Source organism: Pistacia vera, unplaced genomic scaffold (assembly GCF_008641045.1).
Source record: "Pistacia vera cultivar Batoury unplaced genomic scaffold, PisVer_v2 Contig567, whole genome shotgun sequence".
Lineage (NCBI taxonomy): Eukaryota > Viridiplantae > Streptophyta > Magnoliopsida > Sapindales > Anacardiaceae > Pistacia > Pistacia vera.
Genome location: NW_022196409.1, coordinates 846,210 through 869,869, shown reverse-complemented (window position 1 = coordinate 869,869; position 23,660 = coordinate 846,210). Strand labels below are relative to the sequence as shown.

At 37.2% G+C, this 23,660-nt stretch overlaps 1 protein-coding gene and 1 pseudogene across 1 annotated transcript; one reads left to right on the top strand and one right to left on the bottom strand.

Annotated features, from left to right (window-relative positions):
* Positions 1-2,313: 2,313 nt before the first annotated feature.
* On the top strand, positions 2,314-23,543 carry LOC116108616 (28 kDa ribonucleoprotein, chloroplastic). Its single transcript, XM_031394857.1, has 4 exons — positions 2,314-2,935; positions 3,046-3,147; positions 22,698-22,979; positions 23,222-23,543. Exons 1-4 carry the CDS (start codon positions 2,405-2,407, stop codon positions 23,282-23,284), a joined length of 978 nt encoding a protein of 325 aa, XP_031250717.1. The 5' UTR covers positions 2,314-2,404; the 3' UTR covers positions 23,285-23,543.
* LOC116108618 lies at positions 14,429-18,328 on the bottom strand (annotated as a pseudogene).
* Positions 23,544-23,660: the final 117 nt, after the last annotated feature.

Here is a 23,660-nt window from a genome sequence, read left to right as displayed (position 1 = left end):
CCATATAAAAAACTCGCTTTTTCAGAGAGGTCACCAAATTTCTTTTGTTTCGAGTGATAAACCTTTGCAAACCAGAAACCATTCTTTTCCGATCGGCACTTCTCAGGCAACTGAAACGAGCTTCGGTCTCGGTTACTCATCGCAGAAGGTAAGATTCTCTTCTTCTCTTTTTCTTTGCATTTGCTTGATTGGGCGATGGCGTGGGTCTCCGGTGTTTCACCAGGGATGTGACGCCGTCATTGGATTCAAGTCGTGTACGGTGGCTCGAGTTACTGTTAGGGTTTAAGAATTTGTCCCCTACCACCGCACGGGCAAACACGAAGGCCTAAATGACCGTGTCTGTCGATGTTGAGATGGAATGGAACCGTCAACATCCAGACCCGAGGAAGGAGCCAGCTCTCCGCGGGAAGTTCCGAGGATGCGTCCCTTGACGTCTTTCGGTCCTCACCCCAGAGGAATTCGATGGATTAAACAGCAGTTTGACGTCCAGCGGAGGTGTTCCTCGACCATACCAGGTCATCACGGTGCCCGGCCAATGGCTTGCCGCGATCTCTGAAGAGATCTTCAAGGGTGGAGGGAGGATTCCCCATCCTTTCATCAGGTCAGTCCTGGATCACTTCGGGATCGCGCCGATGCAGCTGACGCCAAACGCGTACGTCATCGCTGTCGCGATGTACATGCATGTGTGAAAGCGGCTTGGGCGAGCCAACTGCAGTGGAGCTCGGCATGCCTACTATCTCAAAAAGAGCAGGGACAGGACTCATACTATTTGTCTTGGCGACCTACCATTGCTGCGGGGATACAAACTATCCCAGCAATGCGGGGCCTACGAGACAAGTTCTTCTTCTTGCCTATGCGGCTTTGGTGTGATTGTCAGGATATAATCCGGCTTTATGTCCCATTGCTCTCTTCCCAAGCTGACTTCGCACGATTTATTACAGGGAAATGGACGCGTGTGAGCTCCATATCATTTGGCAGGCCTGACGTGTGCGTGTCGCTCTAACGGGAGCAGGTCACCCTTCACGTGACTCTCCCACGTCAGTCCTTTAGTTTCCCAGGCATAACAAAGTTCAATACCTCTTTCCTTCATTTTGTTAAAATGTAATCTCAATCAGTTAAAACTACAGTTTCTCTTGTTACTTGGTGTCATGTTCGAGAGAGTTAAGTATCATCACCATAATATGTTAAATTAACCTATTAAAAGAAAAAGTGTTTTAACATAAAATTAAAACGAAACGATTGCTATTAGACAGCCAAACCCAGAATTGAAATGGTTTCATAAAAAAATCCGACGCTTTGACCTGCAATGGGACTGATCACGGGCTCCATTCATATGCATTACACAGTACAGGCATAGCAAGGCGAAATGTGGGTGCGTTTGTTTCCCTTTTTTTTTTTTTTTTTTTATTCCTATCATTTTCCAAATACACATTTGTTTCCATATTTTGGAAATACAATTATATTTTATTTAATTATTTCTAACAAATTTCTAAACTTTTTTTTTTTTTTTTGGTGCGTTTGTTTCCCTAAGTTTGTTATTTTAACTAAACACCCAAAAAAAGTTTAAAAATTAACAAAAACACCCCCACCCATCCACATTTGTCAAATTCAGGCCACCACCGCCGAAAGGTGGTCGGAATCTGGTATAATGGCGTACTACCAATTGGATCTGGCCGATAGTGTGTCGATATAACCTTTTTCAACCATATCCACTCTGGATCTGGCCAGAAAATGCCAGATCTATGGCCAAAAAACTCGCCGTTGACTGCTAGATCTATGGCTATAGCTAGTCGTCAATGAATACCATATATTTAGTCATCGTTGACGATCAAACACGGTCAAATCTAGTCGTCAATGGTCAGATCTAACCATAGATCTAACCTTTTCTGGTGCTGGAAAAGGCCATCTCGGCATAAGACTGGCCAGATATAGCCAGTTTTGCACCAATACTGTGACTCCGACCACCCTCTGACGGTAGTAGCCGATTGTCAGTATTTAATGGATGAGTGGGGGTGTTTTTGTAATTTTTAATATTTTTATTACATAACTATTTAGTAAATTATCAAACTTAGAATGATGTTTTTATTAATTTTTAAATTTTATCTCGTTATTATCATCAAACTCTTACATTTTAAAAGATACTATTCAAAATACTAAAATAAACGCATCCACATAATTCACTTGTCAAAGTGGGCCTTCCATAAATATCTCAGAACCCAACTGTTATTAAATAAGCCCATTCATCTCCCAGGCCATTTTGGACCATACACATCCTGCTCTCTGGGACTGATATTATTTTACCCTCTCTCCCTTTGTCTTTCTACTAAACCTCTCTTTCTTCTCTCTCCCCTCTGCTCCTTATCCTCACAACTCTCCTCTGAAGCCCTCTCTTTCAATTCTCAATATGTCTGCCTCAACCACGCCTATCTTCAAGCCCTTATCAATGGCAGACTCCACCTCTCTACTTTCTCTACCCTCTATCTTCACCACTACCACAAGGCCACCGCATTCATCTCTCTCTATCTCTTCTCGGCCCCTCAAACTCCATTTCTCACGCTCTCTATCTTCACAAACTCTATCTCTTAACCTCAAGAAAAACACCAATTTCTCTCACTTCACCACCTTTGTCTCCTCTGATTGGTCCAATCAAGAAGAAGACATCAGCAACACCACCGTCACTCTGGAACAAGATCAAGAAGAGCCCTCTTGGGAAAATCAGGAAACCAATGGGACCGAAGCAAATGTATCAGATTGGGAACCTGAAGGGGAAGACACAGCGATTGAGGCAAGTGAAGGCCAGGGAGAGAGTAGTGAAGAGGTCTTTGCCGAACCACCTGAGGAAGCCAAGTTATTTGTTGGGAATTTGCCATATGATGTTGATAGTCAGAAGCTTGCTATGCTTTTTGAAAAGGCTGGAACTGTTGAGATTGCTGAGGTCAATTCTGCTTTTGGTTATCAAAGTTTTGTGTTTTATTGGGTTATTTTGATGCGATATTAGCAATCAAAGTTTTGAGGTATGTTTTGTTTTGATGTTTGTGGGTGCAGGTTATTTACAACAGGGAAACTGACCGGAGTCGTGGCTTCGGGTTTGTGACAATGAGTACTGTTGAGGAAGCTGAAAAGGCTGTGGAAACTCTTAACAGCTACGTAAGTTTGGAATTCCTTTTTCAAGATGAAATATTACTTTTTATATCTGTGAACGATAAATGCTGTGGCCAGAATAAGTGTGTAGTTGAACATCGTAAGATTACCATTATCATAGTATGAATACATAATGTTTAACATCTCTGTTAGTCTGAAGGAGTTATAAAAATATTTTCGTTCAGAAATTTAGGTTTACTTTGTCCATGTAGCTTAGGTTGATTGTGTTGAATGTTTTCTCTACAAAATGTTTTCGTTCAGCAATTTTGAAGACATTCTTCTATATGAGTTATTCATTTTATGTTGTATGCACTGTAGCTTATGAGGTTTGATTCTTATGGAAGTGAATATAGGTGATTGAATAGTTAGAAGATTGCAGAATACGACAGATATGGATACCATGATAGGAAAGCCCTTGATCAATTATTGATTGACAGGTCAGGCTGCTTGTGTCTTATTGGGCAGGAAAGATGTGTTTGTTGTTGCTGGATGCTATAAACTCAAGCTTGTGGAATTTTGTTTTATATTTGGATGGAATTAGAGACCGTGCAAGCTTTGTTCAGGTCGCTGAAGTCTACGCAGGTCCCGCCATTTGCCATTTGGCTTCTTTACCAGGACCGGGTTAGCAACCCAGGTCGTGAGAGAGCCTCCGCGAACAGATCCATTTTGAGAAGGTTCTCCACTTCTCTGATTTTAACGCGGCGTACCGCCCGGATCCATCGCCCTTCTCTTTTGGCGAACTGGCTTAGCTTCACTGCTGACGTTCAGTGAATGGCAAATAACGTTCGGCTGATCCCGACCATTATCTGCATGCGACCAGGCGAACACATCAATGTTCTCCTTCAAGAAGCTTACCAGCTCGGAAGTGAGCTAGGATTGAGACAGCTTCCTCTTTAGCATTCGCTCGGCTCTTTTGGATCAACCGAAACTTCTGACAGATCCTCAACCGGGCCGCTCGGGGGATTTCCTGAATTCCCGATCTATATTATCCTCCGCTGGACCAGCTGTGGCTCGATCCGGTCGATCGCCATGGCCTGGCGGGGCCACATCGCGAAATGCCCTTCCCTTTCGGCCATTGGACCGCTTTTACATAGCATTCGGAGATGTGCTTTGCGATCCGCTTACCTCCCCGATCCCCGATGGAGTGGGAACTTCATCTTGATATGATAAATGGAAGTGACTGCCCTGAAAGTTCTCAGCAAAGGTCGCCCTAAGATTCCATTGAAGGCCGATGGGCAGTCCACGACAAGAATTCGTAACCCTAGTCACCCTCGTCGTAGTCCGCGAGCGTGACGGGGAGCTGGATTGTTTCCGCTGAGGATTAGGTGATCCCTGTAAAACCGTACAGAGGCATCGAGGCTGGCTTCAGGTCGGCCTCGGCCAGGTTCATTCTATCGAAAGCGGACTTGAACAGAATGTTCACACAGCGTCCCGTTGTCCACAAGCATCTGCAGACTTATGACCCCTATGAGGGGGTAATCACCAAAGCATCCTCGTGAGGATGGTGTAAGCGAGCTGCCTCTTCCTCGCAGAAGGTGATTGGTTCCTCTTTTCGGGCTTTTTGAGGTTGCTGCGAAGTGTTCATTACCCTGATCGGTCATGGTGCCTTCACGAGCATATCTTTCCTGCACTCCTTGCTGTGTTTCCCGCGAGGTCGACCTCCAAAAATTATGTTGACACTATCGTACCCGCTGCGATCATGGCGCTTTTTCTTTTGCTCCCTTGGTTTTCTTTTGGAGAGTCATCAATGTACTCCTTGAAGTGCCCCTTCTTGATGAGCTCTTCGATAGCCTGCTTTAGAGCTCGGCACTCATCAGTAGGTGCCCATATCCCGATGGTAACGGCAGTATTTTTGTTGTTTCTCTGGCCGTAGTAGGGGTTTTCATGGGTTCGCTCACCGCAGGCTGGCCTCCTCAGACTTTATCAAGGATTGCTTATATGGACACATTCAGCGGAGTATATTGAGCCCCGTCGCGTCGCGACGAGGAACAGGAGCATAAGACTTTTTCTGCTCTAACGGGTTCTTTTCTCCCTTTTTGCTGATCGTCAGTGTCTCCTTTGCGATCAGCTCGCCTGTTATCTCCCCGACCAGGCGTACTACTTGGAAGTGCCGTGATCACGACGGCGGAGTGCCGCCAGTGAATTCTCTATTCGGAGATACTTTTCTGCCAGGTTATGGAACCTGGTGAGGGAAATATCGTCCTCAGACCTGCAGTTCTTTCCACAGGTCAGTTTGCGGGCGAACTCCAGCTATTATAAGAGTTCTGATGGACTCTTCTGGAGCGTAAGCCACTTTGTTTAGTTCCTTTGTGAAGCGGTCAATGTAAGACTGCAGGGATTCGTCTCTTTCTTGCCTTATGTTGCTGAGGTAGCTCAAAGGCATTGAAAATTTCCGGTTGGCTTGAAATGCCGCAGGAACGTCGTGCTCATCTGAGGCCACGAACTGATCGATCCCGCTGGGAGCGACCTTAACCACTGTTTGGCGTGAGAAGTCGCGTCACGGCAAACAACGGCATTTCGCAAGGTCTGAAACCTGGTGGAGCTCCATCAGGTCGTTGAACTCATATAAATGATCCTGCGGATCATAGTTTCCATCAAACGGCCGCATATGGCATTCTGTAACCCTGGTGGAAGTGGACGCTAGCACTTCAGGAGAAAACGGGGATGTAGAGGCACCTGCGCCTGTTCGTTTTGCTGCTCCCTTAACCTGTCCAGAGCTCGCTGCAGCTCCTCAATTTGTGGTAACGAGCCAATTGGGGGTTGCTTTCACCCCGTGCAGCCTGCCTTCTCGGTTGCGGTTCAGGAAAGTCCGGAGGTCGGTTCCTCCTCGCCTCGGCCGGCATTTCCGCGGCCGCACTTGACACACGCTGACTAGAGGCGTGTGAAGGCCGATGGGTTGTGCGGGGCACTTTCACGACCCTCGCGGTTGTACGAACAGCCCCCGCGAGGTGGGGGGCCACCCGCATGAGAACGATCGGGGATCGTTCTGCTGTGGTGATCGGAATCATTGCGCCCAGCATTTTCGCTTGGGTTTGCCTGCGTGTGGCATGGGACAGCTCGGGATTCACTTTTTCACCGAGTCCCATGCTTTGCCGACATCCTGCTCGGGGCGCCCTTTTGTATTCACCGCCCTTGGGAGCCCGTAGGCTTATTTTTTGCCACTTGCTTACCCTTGCGCTACTCGCTGCAGTGCTCGCGGCGCGGGCTATAGCCCTTTGCCGTGCTTTCGCGGCGACCTGCAGGCGTTTTTGGCAGTTGTACCGCTCCGGCTGTCGAGATGACATGCCTTGGTCCAAACGGTCCAACCTCTGGTTGACTGTCTGGAGAGTATTGTCGAACCTTTCCAGGTAGCTTCTGATGGCAGGGTCCAGTTGCGAGCTGCTGGGGTATTCCCAGCAGCATTTTGCGAAACTGGAATTATGTTGGAAGGGGCGTCCCTCTGGGCTGGGGGGACTCCTTCAGCATGCTAGTTGACCTGCTCAGGCTCAGATTGCGGGCCATTTGTTGCTGTAAGACCAGTAGGTCAAAGATTCTCCTGATGAAGGGTAGACACAAATCAGCCCTCCTTCTAGCGCCAAACTGTTGATGCTGGAAGTTGCACCAACAAGATTGTCACGTGCGTAACGTTGATTGGCTGTTAAATACACGTGGAAATGGAATATATAAGCGAAATAAATGCAAGGGAGTTTTTTTAAGTGGTTCGGATGCTAAGGTAGCAAGTCCTACATCCACTGATTTGTATTGATATTAGTGTGGGTCAGGTCGCAACTGCGGACTGACTTACAAAAGAGTGGGAAAAGTAAATGTGTTTACAGGGGGGAGAGAGAGTGTTTCTCAGTATGAAAATGGCCGAATCCCCTTAATGAAGGGGTCTTCTTCATTTATATCAAACTGAAGCTTGTAATCATCATTAAATCCATGGTTTGGTGTGATTGTCAGGATATATCCGCTTTATGTCCCATTGCTCTCTTCCCAAGCTGACTTCGCACGATTTATACAGGAAATGGACGCGTGTGAGCTCATATCATTTGGCAGCCCTGACGTGTGCGTGTCGCTCTAACGGGAGCAGGTCACCCTTCACGTGACTCTCCACGTCATTCCTTTATTTTCCCAGGCATAACAAAGTCCATACCTCTTTCCTTCATTTTGTTAAAATGTAACTCACAGTTAAAACTACAGTTTCTCTTGTTACTTGGTGTCATGTTCAGAGAGTTAAGTATCATCACCATAATATGTTAAATTAACCTATTAAAAGAAAAGTGTTTAACATAAAATAAAAGAGAGGTTCTAGGTCGACAGGTTCTGAATAGTTTCTTGCCCGACTTCGCTAGACTGTTGCTCGCTTAGGAGATAGGAAAATTCCGAGATGAAGTCTGCAACAGCCTGCCCTTTGATGGACGACCTGGGCTTATACTTTAGGTCGAACTGGCTCAGCTCCATGGCCCATTTGAGCAGTTTACCCGAGGCCTCTGGTTTCTGGAGAACCTGCCTGAGGGGGTAATTTGTCATTACGTTGATTGTATGGGCATGGAAATAAGGTCGCAGCTTTCTGGACGCGACCAGCAGGGCAAAAGCTAGTCGCTCCATTTCTGGATACCGCATCTCGGCATCCGATAGACGCTTACTTGTATAATATACCGGCCACTGAGCTTTTTCCTCTTCCCGTATTAAAGCTGCACTGACCGCGAACTGAGATACGGACAGGTAGATGAGCAGGATTTCCTGTGGAAGAGGCTTAGAGAAGAGAGGTGGCTTCCAAAGATGCTCTTTTATACTCTGGAATGCCTGCTCGCATTCGGAAGTCCACTCGAATTTCTTATTGGCCTTCAGAACATTGAAGAATGGCAAACAGCGGTTTGTTAGCCTTGATATGAAGCGACTCAGTGCCGCTATTCGCCCGTTCAGACTCATGACCTGCTTTTTGCTGGTCGGGCTCTCCATATCAAGCAGAGCTTGAATCTTTTCGGGGTTTATTTCTATGCCCCGCTGATTGACCATATGTCCCAGGAACTTTCCTGACGATACCCCGAATGAACATTTGAGAGGGTTCAGCTTCATTCTGTAGAGCCAGAGTATGTCAAACATCTCAGCGAGATGCGTAATATGCTCCGAGGCGACCTAAGATTTGACCAGCATGTCGTCCACATAGACCTCCATTGTCCTCCCAATCTGGTCGGAGAACATTCGGTTGACCAACCTCTGATAGGTCGCACCTGCATTCTTAAGGCCGAAGGGAATAACATTGTAGAAATATAGCCACCGATCCATAATGAAGGTCGTATGCTCCTCATCTGGCTTATACATCGGGATTTGATTGTATCCCGAGTATGCATCCATGAAGCTTAACAGCTCGTTCCNATGACGATGACAATGATGGGGGATGAGAGTAGTGAAGGCTGCCAACTGCTTTAGACAAGGCATATAATAGCGGCAACTATACGCTACTGCCGGGTATTGATGCATATCAACATATAACTTTTTTATTTTTTTTTAACTTTTATTTATTTTTTTAATATTCTCTTTCTTTTTCGAGTTCCTTCTCCTACTTTCTGTTCAAGACTTCAAGAATGTCTCTGGCAGACCGGCACACTTGTCACCTCTCACTTCGCCTTACTCATACCCAACCATTTTTGGCACACCTCAGGCTCAGGATATTTTTGTTGGGTTGTCTTTTATTGCGGACCGCGTTTCCGTACCCTGGACTTGGAGGTTGGACAATTTTGAAACTGGGCCAATGAAGCCCGATGATGCTATGACCCATGTTATTTTAATCCCTAGTAAAGACAGGTGATGGTAAGATATTGTACTAGCTAAGTAGCTAATATGGTTATGTAATATGTACTGTAGATAATATAATATGGTGTTAAAAAATTTGTCGAGGTCGACATGTAGGCATCGGATTTTAGGTCGTGTGGCAATAAAATTATTTCTTTTTGAGTAGCGGGTTTTGTTTAAGTTGGGTCAGTCATTGATAATTGGGACGTTAAAAGTGTATGGGCATATGGCTAAACTATATAAGCCCACTTTGTTCAAAATAAACAACATTGTAACGATTCAGTTAGTTTAAGCAAATCAACTATCTCTAGACGGTCAAGTGATTCAATAAAGACTCTTAGATATATTACTCAAGAGATTTTAAGTTTGAGTCTCTCCTCAATTGCTAATAAGGGTTATCATTAGAGTTCTTAGGCGGTTGATAGTTCCAAGGGATCGGGAGATTAATTGAGGTGCACGTAAACTGGTTTGGACATTCCCAGTTAAACTTGATGGATGGATCTTAATATGGATGGGAAATTGTCAGTTTGAAACTTGACGGATGGAAAAGTGTTGTTTCCCCAAACCTTGGGTGGGAAAATGTCGTTCTCCCTATTTCTTCGAACAAGTCATTGATCGATGTTAAACCAAGTTGGCTAGTTACATAACAAAAACACATGTTTAAATACCACTTGCATTTAAAATTACAGTAGATTTGCATTGCCTTCCATGTCATTAAATTTAACTACCCAACTCATGCCCCGTGTCTGTTCAACTATTTATTAACAATTGCTGATGCTTGATTTTGACACTAACGATTTCGTATGTGTAAAATGCTAAGAAGTCATACGTGAAATGATTACAGTAAATTGGTGAGGTACTGTTTGCAGTGGTTCAAATACTTAAAGCGAATCATGCATCCACTGTATTCTTTTATATAAGTGTGTTCCTGGTCATTAGCCATGATTACAAGGTGTCGCGAACTGCAAACCGATATTCTAAGTGTTCTTAGAGAATCACTACAACAATATACACATATAGCTATGAAAATTAGCTACAAAAAGAAAAATTGTAGCAAATACATATTTACAGCTATAAAAGTCAATATTTATAGCTAATTGAAATAATTTTAGTGATAAGAATTTCTCTCTCAAAGCTAATATTCATCTATTACTTTAACTTATTAAAATTGTGGCAATAGTTATTCATTTAGCTACAATGTATTAGCTATGGTAAAACATTGTAGCTAATTAATGTATTTAGCTATAAATATTTCATTTACATGACATATAGTATCATTATTTGCTACGAGTTTTAACTATATAGCTATTATTTGTGCATTAACTATAAAATATTGAGATTTGTAGCTAATTAATGTATTTAGCTATAAATATTTCATTTACATGGCATATAGTATCATTATTTGCTATGAGTTTTAACTATATAACTATATTTGTGCATTAACTATAAAATATTGAGATTTGTAGCTAATTAATGTATTTAGCTATAAACATTTTATGTACATGGCATATAGTGTCATTATTAGCTACAAGTTTAATTATATAGCTATTATTGGTGCATTACCTATAAAATTTTAAAATTTGTAGCTAATTAAGGTATCTAGCTATACAAGTTTTATTTTCATGGTAGTGACAACATTTTAGTATCATTATTAGCTACTAGTTTTAATATATAGCTAATATGTGTGTATTAGCTATAAATTAATTGAATTTGTAGCAAATAAAGAATGTGAAAATTAATTTGCTACAATCTTTATGGTATGCAGTTATAAATATTCTGATTTATCCTATGAGTAATTATATTTTTATTACTTATGAATTAAATAATTATAGTCAAATATAGTGTTAATCACACCACTAAGGTCAATAGTAAATAGAACCTTAAACCAATAACTAACTTAAAAGAACTCTTTAGCGAGCTAAAAGTGTGGACTTTTGTAAAATAAAATTGTATTTTAAAGGATCTTCAAGGTTTTTGTCTTTTCTATGATGATTTAAAACTAACACTTTATAAAATATAAATGATTTTAGGTATGAGATATGATATATTATAAAAGTTGGTAATGTTACATATTTTTATATATGAATTTGTATGTATGTTTTAAATGATGATGATGACAATGTTAATAAAACTATTTAAATTATTTATACGTTTGATAAAAAGAATATTTGGTTGTCTGGAAGATTAGTTTTATATAAAACTTTGTGCATATATCAAAATAACCAAAACCACCATTAATATGTTTATCAAAACCTGTCTCACTTCACAAAGTATTAATATGCAAAGCAAATTAATTGAATTGTATAACCATAAAACTTTATAAAATTGAAAGCATAATTTGTAAAATAAAGGGATTGAACTCAAGTCGTACAATCATTTAAAAAATAAAAACTGTATCAAAAATCTCGAAGCTTTCAAACAAATATAATATGAAAGATTAAAAAAATGTAACAAACAATCTAATAATCTATATGAGCAAATCTTCATCATCTCTCTGTTCATCAACACTATGACCATCATCAACAATCGCACAACCAGATATCTCATGTCTCTTCGAATTGATTAAGTCAGCATCATCTTCAAACATATTTGTAATTTGAGGATCTATTTCCGAGTTGTCTTATTGGAAAGCTTCTTCATTAATAGATGATTTTTCACCACATGGTAGGTCATAACAACTATCCGGACGACCTTTTAAAACAACAAGCCAATTAGGATTGGAACTATCATTAACATAGAATATTTGTTGTGCTTGAGATGCAAGCACAAATGGTTCATTCGTATATAATTTTTGAGTTGTATTAACACTAACAAAACCATACTTATCGTTCTTCACACCTCTTCCAAACACATGAACATCCCACCAATCACATTTAAATAACACAATCCGTTTTTTATTCAAATATTGAAGTTCAATTATTTCATTAAGAACTCCATAATAATCTATATTTTTATTCTTCACCATTCCTTTTACCAAAACACCACTATTTTGCTTTACCCTTTTTCCTTCAAGTTGCTTAGTGTGAAACCTAAAACCATTTATGATATAGCCTGAAAACCTTTATATACCATAAAAAAGACCACAAGACAAAGATAATAGATCTTCATTTACATATGTACTCTCTTCTTTATACAATTGTACAACCTATTAAAAAGAAGACAAGAAGGAAGAGTAAGAATTAAATGTCAAAATGCGCATAAATAAAATTTCACAAAAGAAAACCTTACTCGATGATAAAACCATTCATGAAAATCCTCCTGATACATGCCTTGCTATGTTCACTGCAAACAATTTGAAAAAATAAAGTAAGAACCAACAATGAAAAAACAGTACATTAAAAAAAAAGAAAAAAAAACTAAGCACCAAATAAAAAAATGAACAAGGAAACAATCATACCGTAAAAAAGGTTGCACTTCTTAACAATTTTTCAACACATAAGATGGACTTGTTTCCATTCATTATTTTCAATTGACCTACACTTATCCCTTCTTAAAGGATATCCATACTAATGAAATATAGATAACCCTTTGCCTGAATCAACATTACTACCTTCAAAATTTCTTCTCAACTTATCAGGCTTAGTTTCAATACAATTTAAATATCTTGAGCAAAATATTAGACTTTCTTCCACAATGTACCATTCTGCAATAGAACCTTCTGGTTGACTTTTATTACAAACATAATGCTTCAATTTTCCTAAGAACCTATACAAATGTTTCTTCAGCTAATTAATAATTTATTATAACCACCCACTTATAAACATAAAAATAGATATATGAAATAATGAAAACAAAATATTACATCTCGATAGGATACATCCATCGATATTATACAGGTTCCGCAATTTTTGCTTCAGTTGCAAGGTGAACAGTTAAGTGCACCATAACATCAAAACATGTTGGTGGAAAGATTCTTTCTAATTTGCATAAGGTTATTACAATTTGAGATTCAATGCTTCTTTTTTCAACACTTTTGAGCATAACTCTCCAAAAAAAAAAATGCTCAATTCAATTATAGCATCATACACATTATTTGGTACAATTCCATGTATTGCCATAGGAAGAAGTTGTTCTAAAAGAATATGAGAATCATGGCTCTTGAGACCATTTATCTTGCACTCTTTAACACTTACACATCGTGAGATGTTAGATGAATATCCATCAGGAACCTTTACTCCTTTTTAAAACTTGCATATTTTAGTCTTTTCCTCTGAAGATAAGGTGTCACATGCTGCTGAATAAAACCACTTCCTATCCTTTTGAGTTGGATGCAAATCCTTCCTTATACCCATTCTCTTCAAATCACGACGAGCATTCAAGTTGTCTTTGACTTTCCCCTCAATATCTAACAATGTACCTATGATATTGTCAATATTTTTTTTTTTTTTTTGAATGCGCATGACATCCAAATTGTGATGTAATAAGTTCTTTTTCCAATATGGCAATTTAAAAAAAAATGTTTTTCTTCCTCCAATTTAGCCTATTTTGATTTTTATCATTTATCTGCTTCTTTTTAGCCTTACCAAATGTAACAAGTTGAAGCATTTGCAATTGGTTCAACACATCATCTCCCAACATCTTCTTGGAAGTAGACCTTTTCTCCAATTTTCCATCAAAGGAAGACTTGTTCTCTCGCCATTTATGATTCATAGGTAAAAATTGACGAGCCCCCATGTAAGAAAAACTTACGACCATTTTTAAGTCGAGTAGATGGGTTCTCCTCATTACATGAAGGACAAGCCATTGCTCCTTTAGTACTTCACCCTGACAAATTAGCATATGCAAGAAAATCATTAATTGTCCATAAAAGTGTAGCACGCATGCAAAAATTTTCCTTTTTTGAAGCATCAAAAGTCTCAACTCCATAATGCATGTAGCTCCTATATTAAAGGTTACAAGTACACATCAATGTCATTCCCAGGAGCTTTAGGCCTGGGTATTAACAATGATAGCAAACAATAGGGTTGCTTCATACACATCCAAGAAGGTAAATTATATACATTAACAATTACTGGTCAAGTGCTATACGAAACACTCATATTACCAAAAAGGTTGATTCCATCAGATGCTAGCCCAAGTCTAACATTACGAGGCTCTCTAGAAAATCCTAGATGTAAAATATCAAAAGATTTCCATGCATCAGAATCAGCTGGATGTCTTAGAATGCCATCTTGGGGACGCTCCTCATGATGTCATCTCATATCTGAAGCTGTTTTTGATGACATAAATAGTCTTTGCAATCTTTGTTTTAGTGGAAAATAGCGTAAGACTTTCCTAGGAATCTTCTTGCCATTCTTTTTAGGATTAACCGCATTCTTCTCAACCGATTTCCATCTAGATTCACCACAAATCAAACAATTTTCATCATTTGCATTGTCCTTCTAGAAAAGAACACAATCATTCTCACAAGCATCTATTTTTTCATAGTGAAGACCTAGATCTCTTATAACTTTCTTGCGTCACAAAAAGATTTTGGTAAATTTTCACCATGAGGAAGTGCCTTTTTAAGCAATTACATTATGCAGTCAGCTGCTTTATCACTTATGTCATGAAGACATTTAATCTGAAATAATTCCACAATGAATGACAACTTTGAGAACTCATCACAACCAGGATAAAGTTGTTGTTGGGCATCTTCTAATAGCTTAAGAAATGTAAAGGCTTCTTTATTTGGAACCAATGGTGAAGCATCATGTTCAACATTATTAGGATTGTTAGGCTCGATAGTGTCTAGCACACAAACATCTTGCATTATAGCATCCATTAGGTTAGGTTCAGCTACATCATGAATCATCCCAATTATATAATCTTTTTCATTTTTTTTTAAGTCATTAGGGACATGTTTCTCTTTAGCGATAAATTCACCATGATATAACTAATGAGTATATCCTTTGATGACGATTCCATGCATTAACAAGTGACCATGTACTTCATCTTTTGTTTTGTGCAAAACATTGTTACTCTTCATACAAGGGCATGGGATCACACCACCTAAGTTTGTGTGACTAAAAGCAAAGTCAAGAAAACTCTGAACTCCTGTCCTATACTCATTACACAATCTATCAGTACATTGCATCCATTGTTTGTCCATTGCAATCTTGTTTAAGTATTAATATATAATAATTAAAAAATGAAATAACTACTTGTTCCGAATAAACTAAATGAAAAATAACTAATGTGAAACACAGACATTAATTTAGAAGTCATCCACTCAAATATACATTCCACAAAGAAGATTATCAACATATATAGTATATATTGTTTTGTTTATAGATGGATGCTAGTATGTCCATATATAACTAAATGTTTGATTGATAGAAAGGCAAACATGTACCTGAATAAGAAGAGACTTATGTTTTGTTATGGATGAAATTGCTTTGTAACCAGGTTTCTAAGCCGACCAATTTTAATATCCTGCACCACCAAAATTTAATTGTTACCTATAATCAAACACTTTTTTTATCTTGCAATACTCTGATGTTTCATTGTGCCAAAAATCATGAGTTGCTTTGAAGATCATGATGGCCTCACTATAAATGTAATTGTAGTTGTAAACAATATTTTCATATCCCAGGTTGTAATAGCCACTACTGTTCAAATTCTTATAATAAAATACATATAAAATAATATAAAGAAATTGGGCCCAAAATTTTCTTTTTTATTAAATATATATATTATGGTGTAATTATAAGTTACTGATTAGTAAGAGAGGCAAACAGAAAAACAATTATATCAAGAAAACTCTGAGCTCCTGGAAACATACCACCAACATGCACTGCGAGAGAACCTTCTTTAGTAATGGACCACAGCACTTTTTTCAATTTCTTGATTGATGAATTCACCAACTCGGGATGTGCTCCACACCTACTGCGCGCCCTTGTGGTCCGACCATGACTGCAAAGCATGCTGTCAATACCCAGTTCCTACACAAACATGACAAAGAATATAAACATTGCACACAAGATCTGAAAACTGCAAGGTAGTCAAACACTCTTAACTACCATTATATTCGGTATGGTGATCCAGATAATTTAAACTATAGTAAAACTGCCAAAACTATTGCTGTTATCGAGTGCCCCACTTAATTGATACACCACAAAGGAAGAAGATTAAACCCTCCTCCACTCCAAATTTATATATCAAAGATACTACCATTTTAAAATTATGCGGTTACAGAAGCTAAATACGACCTAAAGAACATATATGCTTTTGGAATATAGGCATGGAAGCTGATATAAATTGAGATGCACATAGGAAAGTTAAACACCTGAACCAACATCAAAGCGTGCATGCCAGGTTTCAAATTCTCCTCCAATAATTGAGGCACATTGCATGCATATGAGGTGCAAAATAGTGGCATTGTAACCTATAGCCATTGGCTATCAACATAAGGTGGGGTCCCATCTGGTACAAATAGAGCCCTATCAATAGTTTCCATTACTTCAGCTGTCTTCTTTGATGTATACTCCATAATGCCGCAGGGTCTCTACCATTTCTTTATTCTTGTTGATGTTTACTACCACCCAGAATCGCTGGAATTTAAAAAAAAAAAAAAAAAAAAAAAAAAAAAAAAAAATCAGTTTCAATGCAATTTTATTTAACTCTTGAACAAGAATAAAAAGGCCATAAAGTGAGTTATTAGAGAAACCTAAGAAGTACATCTTGAACCAATTTTGCAGCTAGCACCACATTACAATGCCTATGTATGTATGTCCATACACACTATTAGGGTAATGTCCACAAGAGCATCCCCTCTTCAAGTGAACTTGAACTCAAGCTTTCAAAGTAAATTTATTCTCGTGCATAGCCTCCCTATAGGAGTGATATGAGCTGAATTTTGGGGTCATTTCCCTTGGGATGTGTGTAATGTGACAGCATCATTAAGATGGTGCAATAAGCACCAATGAAAATGTTCAGTACAACACAGAATGCCCAGACAACTTAAGGTGAACTTCCCTGAAAATGCAGATATCAAAGATTTCCAACAAACTATATTGGCCAGTCCATCAAATGAAATTTCAAGAAAGACTTGGCCGCTAATAAAACTAACCACCATAGACAACCACATCCCACTATCTGAAATGATCAACAATATGGTCAATTTTGACAAGATCAAATCCCACCATAGATGACTTCATTACCTAGAGTGGGTAGAATCCTAAAAGCATTTCGAGTTGAAGAAAACTCATAAAACCCCGAGTTATTGACTTCAATAAAAACATTTCACAAATATGCTCGGGTCTACCTATGATCCTCACCTTGAATGAACCCATAAACAAGAATACACCATTTTCTAAACAGGAACTTCCACTTTTGAATTTAGAAGAAGGAAGTTCAAGCGCTTGATATTTCCATTCCCTTTTCCATTATCAAAGACTTACTTTACTGCTTCTTATAGTTTTTACGCATGTCCCTAGCATTTAAGGGCAAATTCTAGACTATTTTCAGGATACAGAAGACCAGACCGAACACGACAAATGGTTAAAACTCTGATAGCTAAAGCATAACAAGTCAATCAAGTCATTGAATTCTATTAATGCATATATATAATTTTTTGTCATCCAACAATTCAGCAGTTTTGTTGTAAACTAATGCTAAAGAGATGATTAAATTAAAATTCTTAAATCCAAAGCTTCTCTCTTTACTCAAACTGGAAGAAGCAAAAGCCTCTGAGGCTCACACGTATCTTCAGTTAAAACACATCCACTTCTCTAAATTCTCCGATCTAGAAATTAAAAACCTTCCCATTCCAATACCAATTCTAAACTTAATCAATCATTTCATGTAATCTAAAACAAAACCCATGTTCAACCAGCAACAACAAGGCCTAAAGAAGTGAGTCCAATCCAATCATAAAAAAAAAAAAAAAAAAAATCTCATGCCACCAAAACATAAAAATAAAAACAAAGACATAGCCGTACCTCCATTCGGTAAAATAAAGAGTTACCCGTGAGGAGACGGTTGAGGTTAGCGGGAAGATGAAAATTAGAGATAGAGGGAGAGTTGATAAGTGAGGACGGGGATAATGACGATGACAATGATGGGGGATGAGAGTAGTGAGGCTGCCAACTGCTTTGACAAGGCATATATAGCGGCAACTATCGCTACTGCCGGGTATTGATGCATATCAACATATAACTTTTTTTTTTTAACTTTTATTTATTTTTTTATATCTCTTTCTTTTTCGAGTTCCTTCTCCTACTTTCTGTTCAAGACTTCAAGAATGTCTCTGCAGACCGGCACACTTGTCACCTCTCACTTCGCCTTACTCATACCCAACCATTTGGCACACCTCAGGCTCAGGTATTTTGTTGGGTTGTCTTTTATTGCGGACCGCGTTTCCGTACCCTGGACTTGGAGGTTGGACAATTTTGAAACTGGGCCAATGAAGCCCGATGATGCTATGACCCATGTTATTTAATCCCTAGTGACAGGTGATGGTAGATTGTACTAGCTAAGTAGCTAATATGGTTATGTAATATGTACTGTATATATATATGGTGTTAAAAATTTGTCGAGGTCGACATGTAGCATCGGATTTTGGTCGTGTGGCAATAAAATTATTTCTTTTTGAGTAGCGGGTTTTGTTTAGTTGGGTCATCATTGATAATTGGGACGTTAAAAGTGTATGGGCATATGGCTAAACTATATAAGCCCACTTTGTTCAAATCAACATTGTAACGATTCAGTTAGTTTAAGCAAATCAACTATCTCTAGACGGTCAAGTGATTCAATAAAGACTTTAGATATATTACTCAAGAGATTTAGTTTGAGTCTCTCCTCATTGTAATAGGGTTATCATTAGAGTTTTAGGCGGTTGATAGTTCCAAGGGATCGGGAGATAATTGAGGTGCACGTAAACTGGTTTGACATCCCAGTTAAACTTGATGGATGGTCTTAATATGGATGGAATTGTCATTTGAAACTTGACGGATGGAAAAGTGTTGTTTCCCCAAACCTTGGGTGGGAAAATGTCGTCTTCCCTATTTCTTCGAACAAGTCATTGATCGATGTTAAACCAAGTTGGCTAGTTACATAACAAAACACATGTTTAAATACCACTTGCATTTAAAATACAGTAGATTTGCATTGCCTTCCATGTCATTAAATTTAACTACCCAACTCATGCCCCGTGTCTTTCAACTATTTATTAACAATGTGATGCTTGATTTTGACACTAACGATTTCGTATGTGTAAATGCTAAGAAGTCATACGTGAATGATTACATAAATTGGTGAGGTACTGTTTGCAGTGGTTCAAATACTTAAAGCGAATCATGCATCCACTGTATTCTTTTATATAAGTGTTCCTGGTCATTAGCCATGATTACAAGGTGTCGCGAACTGCAACCGATATTCTAAGTGTTCTTAGAGAATCACTACAACAATATACACTTATAGCTATGAAAATTAGCTACAAAAAGAAAAATTGTAGCAAATACATATTTCAGCTATAAAGTCAATATTTATAGCTAATTGAAATAATTTTAGTGATAAGAATTCTCTCTCAAAGCTAATATTCATCTATTACTTTAACTTATTAAAATTGTGGCAATAGTTATTCATTTAGCTACAATGTATTAGCTATGGTAAAACATTGTAGCTAATTAATGTATTTAGCTATAAATTTTCATTTACATGACATATAGTATCATTATTTGCTACGAGTTTTAACTATATAGCTATTATTTGTGCATTAACTATAAAATTTGAGATTTGTAGCTAATTAATGTATTTAGCTATAACATTTTATGTACATGGCATATAGTGTCATTATTAGCTACAAGTTTAATTATATAGCTATTATGGGTCATTACCTATAAAATTTTAAAATTTGTAGCTAATTAAGGTATCTAGCTATACAAGTTTTATTTTCATGGTAGTGACACATTTTAGTATCATTATTAGCTACTAGTTTTAATATATAGCTATAGTGTGTTTAGCTATAAATTAATTGAATTTGTGCAATAAAGAATGTGAAAATTAATTTGCTACAATCTTTATGGTATGCAGTTATAAATATTCTGATTTATCCTAGTAGTAATATATTTTTTTACTTATGAATTAAATAATTATAGTCAAATATAGTGTTAATCACACCACTAAGGTCAATAGTAAATAGAACCTTAAACCAATAACTAACTTAAAAGAACTCTTTAGCGAGCTAAAAGTGGACTTTGTAAAAAAAATTGTATTTTAAAGGATCTTCAGGTTTTTGTCTTTTCTATGATGATTTAAAACTAACACTTTATAAAATATAATGATTTTAGGTATGAGTGATATATTATAAAAGTTGGTAATGTTCATATTTTATATATGAATTTGTATGTATGTTTTAAATGATGAGATGACATGTTAATAAACTATTTAAATTATTTATACGTTTGATAAAAGAATATTTGGTTGTCTGGAAGATTAGTTTTAATATAAACTTTGTGCATATATCAAAATAACCAAAACACCATTAATATTTTCAAAACCTGTCTCACTTCACAAAGTATTAATATGCAAAGCAAATTAATTGATTGTATAACCATAAAACTTATAAATTGAAAGCATAATTTGTAAAATAAAGATTGAACTCAAGTCGTACAATCATTTAAAAATAAAAACTGTATCAAAAATCTCGAAGCTTTCAAACAAATATAATATGAAAGATTAAAAAAATGTAACAAACAATCTATAATCTATATGAGCAAATCTTCATCATCTCTCTGTTCATCAACCTATGACCATCATCAACAACGCACAACCAGATATCTCATGTCTCTTCGAATTGATTAAGTCAGCATCATCTTCAAACTATTTGTAATTTGAGGATCTATTTCCGAGTTGTCTTATTGGAAGACTTCTTCATTAATAGATATTTTTCACCACATGGTAGGTCATAACAACTATCGGACGACCTTTTAAAACAACAAGCCAATAGGATTGGAACTATCATTAACATAGAATATTTGTTGTGCTTGAGATGCAAGCACAAATGGTTCATTCGTATATAATTTTTGAGTTGTATTAACACTAACAAAACCATACTTTCGTTCTTCACACCTCTTCCAAACACATGAACATCCCACCAATCACATTTAAATAACACAATCCGTTTTTTATTCAAATATTGAAGTTCAATTATTCATTAAGAACTCCATAATAATCTATATTTTTATTCTTCACCATTCCTTTTACCAACACCACTATTTTGCTTTACCCTTTTTCCTTCAAGTTGCTTAGTTGTGAAACCTAAAACCATTTATGATATAGCCTGAAAACCTTTATATACCATAAAAAGACCACAAGACAAAGATATAGATCTTCTTTACATATGTACTCTCTTCTTTATACAATTGTACAACCTATTAAAAAGAAGACAAGAAGGAAGAGTGAATTAAATGTCAAAATGCGCATAAATAATTTCACAAAAGAAACCTTACTCGATGATAAAACCATTCATAAATCCTCCTACATGCCTTGCTATGTTCACTGCAAACAATTTGAAAATAAAGTAAGAACCAACAATGAAACAGTACATTAAAAAAAAGAAAAAAAAACTAAGCACCAAAAAAAAAAATGAACAAGGAAACAATCATACCGTAAAAAGGTTGCACTTCTTAACAATTTTTCAACACATAAGATGGACTTGTTTCCATTCATTATTTTCAATTGACCTACACTTATCCCTTCTTAAAGGATATCCATACTAATGAAATATAGATAACCCTTTGCCTGAATCAACATTACTACCTTCAAAATTCTTCTCAACTTCAGGCTTAGTTTCAATACAATTTAAATATCTTGAGCAAAATATAGACTTTCTTCCACAATGTACCATTCTGCAATAGAACCTTCTGTTGACTTTTATTACAAACATAATGCTTCAATTTTCCTAAGAACCTATACAAATGTTTCTTCAGCTAATTAATATTTATTATAACCACCCACTTATAAACAAAAATAGATATATGAAATAATGAAAACAAAATTTACATCTCGATAGGATACATCCATCATTATACAGGTTCCGCAATTTTTGCTTCAGTTGCAGGTGAACAGTTAAGTGCACCATAACATCAAAACATGTTGGGGGAAAGATTCTTTCTAATTTGCAAGGTTTTACAATTTGAGATTCAATGCTCTTTTTTCAACACTTTTGAGCATAACCTCCAAAAAAAAAAATGCTCAATTCAATTATAGCATCATACACATATTTGGTACATTCCATGTATTGCCATAGGAAGAAGTTGTTCTAAAAGAATATGAGAATCATGGCTCTTGAGACCATTTATCTTGCACTCTTTAACACTTACACATCGTGAGATGTTAGATGAATATCCATCAGGAACCTTTACTCCTTTTTAAAACTTGCATATTTTAGTCTGTTGAATTATTTGATCCCAGATAAGATATATTCTTGCTTTAGAACTCAGTAAACTCATATGAAAGTTTGGGGATTTAAAGTATCAAAATAATATATATCTGATTAGTTATTACTCTAAAAAATGAATTTAGAGTAGTTTTTCCATAGAAGACATTGGAAGAATTTTGTGACATTAATTATTGACCATTAAATCAAAACAATTTGAATAGTTGAGATTATATTTGATCTGTATCATTCTTAAGGTGCATTTATTATTGATGTATGATAGAACTTCAACCTTTAATAGTGCTTTTATACAATGTGTCTAACAATATCAAAGTCTTTTGCAGAACATGAAGTGTCATTAATCTACCACACATACACACAACACATAAGTATTTGACTGTTGCTTCTGTATTTTGAACAGGATTTAGATGGAAGGCTACTGACTGTAAATAAGGCAGCTCCCAGAGGAACAGAGCCAGAACGCCCCCCTCGTGTATTTGAACCTGCTTTTAGAATCTATGTGGGCAACCTACCTTGGGAAGTGGATAATGCTCGTCTAGAGCAAGTTTTTAGTGAACATGGTAAGGTCGTAAGTGCACGGGTAGTTTATGACAGGGAGACTGGTCGTTCACGTGGTTTTGGCTTTGTAACCATGTCCAACGAAACTGAATTGAATGATGCCATTGCTGCTCTTGATGGACAGGTATCATAAGAGTGTTTTCTTTTATTTAAATAATTATAATATAGAAATTCAGATAATATATTACTTTGGGTAGAGGACACTGTTTTAAGATTATACTGAGACAGGCTACTTCGGTTTCTAAATTTTATTAAGTTCCATATAATTTGATACTATGGACTGCAGTTGATAATAATTTGATGTATCACAATATCTTTCTGGTTTCTTTTTTTGTTGTATGATAATATTTTTCATGGGTTTTTCAGAATCTGGATGGGAGGGCAATCAGAGTAAATGTTGCCGAGGAAAGACAAAGGCGCTCCTTTTAACCTAAGAGATGACATAGGTGTCTAGTGGCCGTTTCTTTTGATTACTTCCTTTCTCCCTCATTTCCTTTTTGCTTTGTTTTCTTAACTATTTTGGAATGAGATTTACAGTGTTGAGGTTCTTCCAGCTGGTTCATGGAAATTTTTCATATGGAGCAAAAGTAGAAGTTTCTGTACCTCTGGTTCTTTGAAATTTGTCACATACTCTGTAAAATATGATTGACTGTGATAATTTTTTTACAAAGGTATTTGTTTTCAGTGTTGATGTTGGATCTATACTGTTCTTACTTATTTTAATTATTCTCCTGGAAAAACTGTCATGTCTCAGACTAATATTGACCTAACAATTTATGTTGCCCATTTTTGCCAAGTACCATTT

Bases quoted from the DNA above. Each gene is read 5' to 3' on its own strand.
- LOC116108616 (XM_031394857.1), top strand. From the start codon at position 2,405: ATGTCTGCCTCAACCACGCCTATCTTCAAGCCCTTATCAATGGCAGAC. The intron at 2,936-3,045 runs GTCAATTCTGCT...TTGTGGGTGCAG, and splicing joins GAACTGTTGAGATTGCTGAG to GTTATTTACAACAGGGAAAC. The intron at 22,980-23,221 runs GTATCATAAGAG...TGGGTTTTTCAG, and splicing joins TTGCTGCTCTTGATGGACAG to AATCTGGATGGGAGGGCAAT.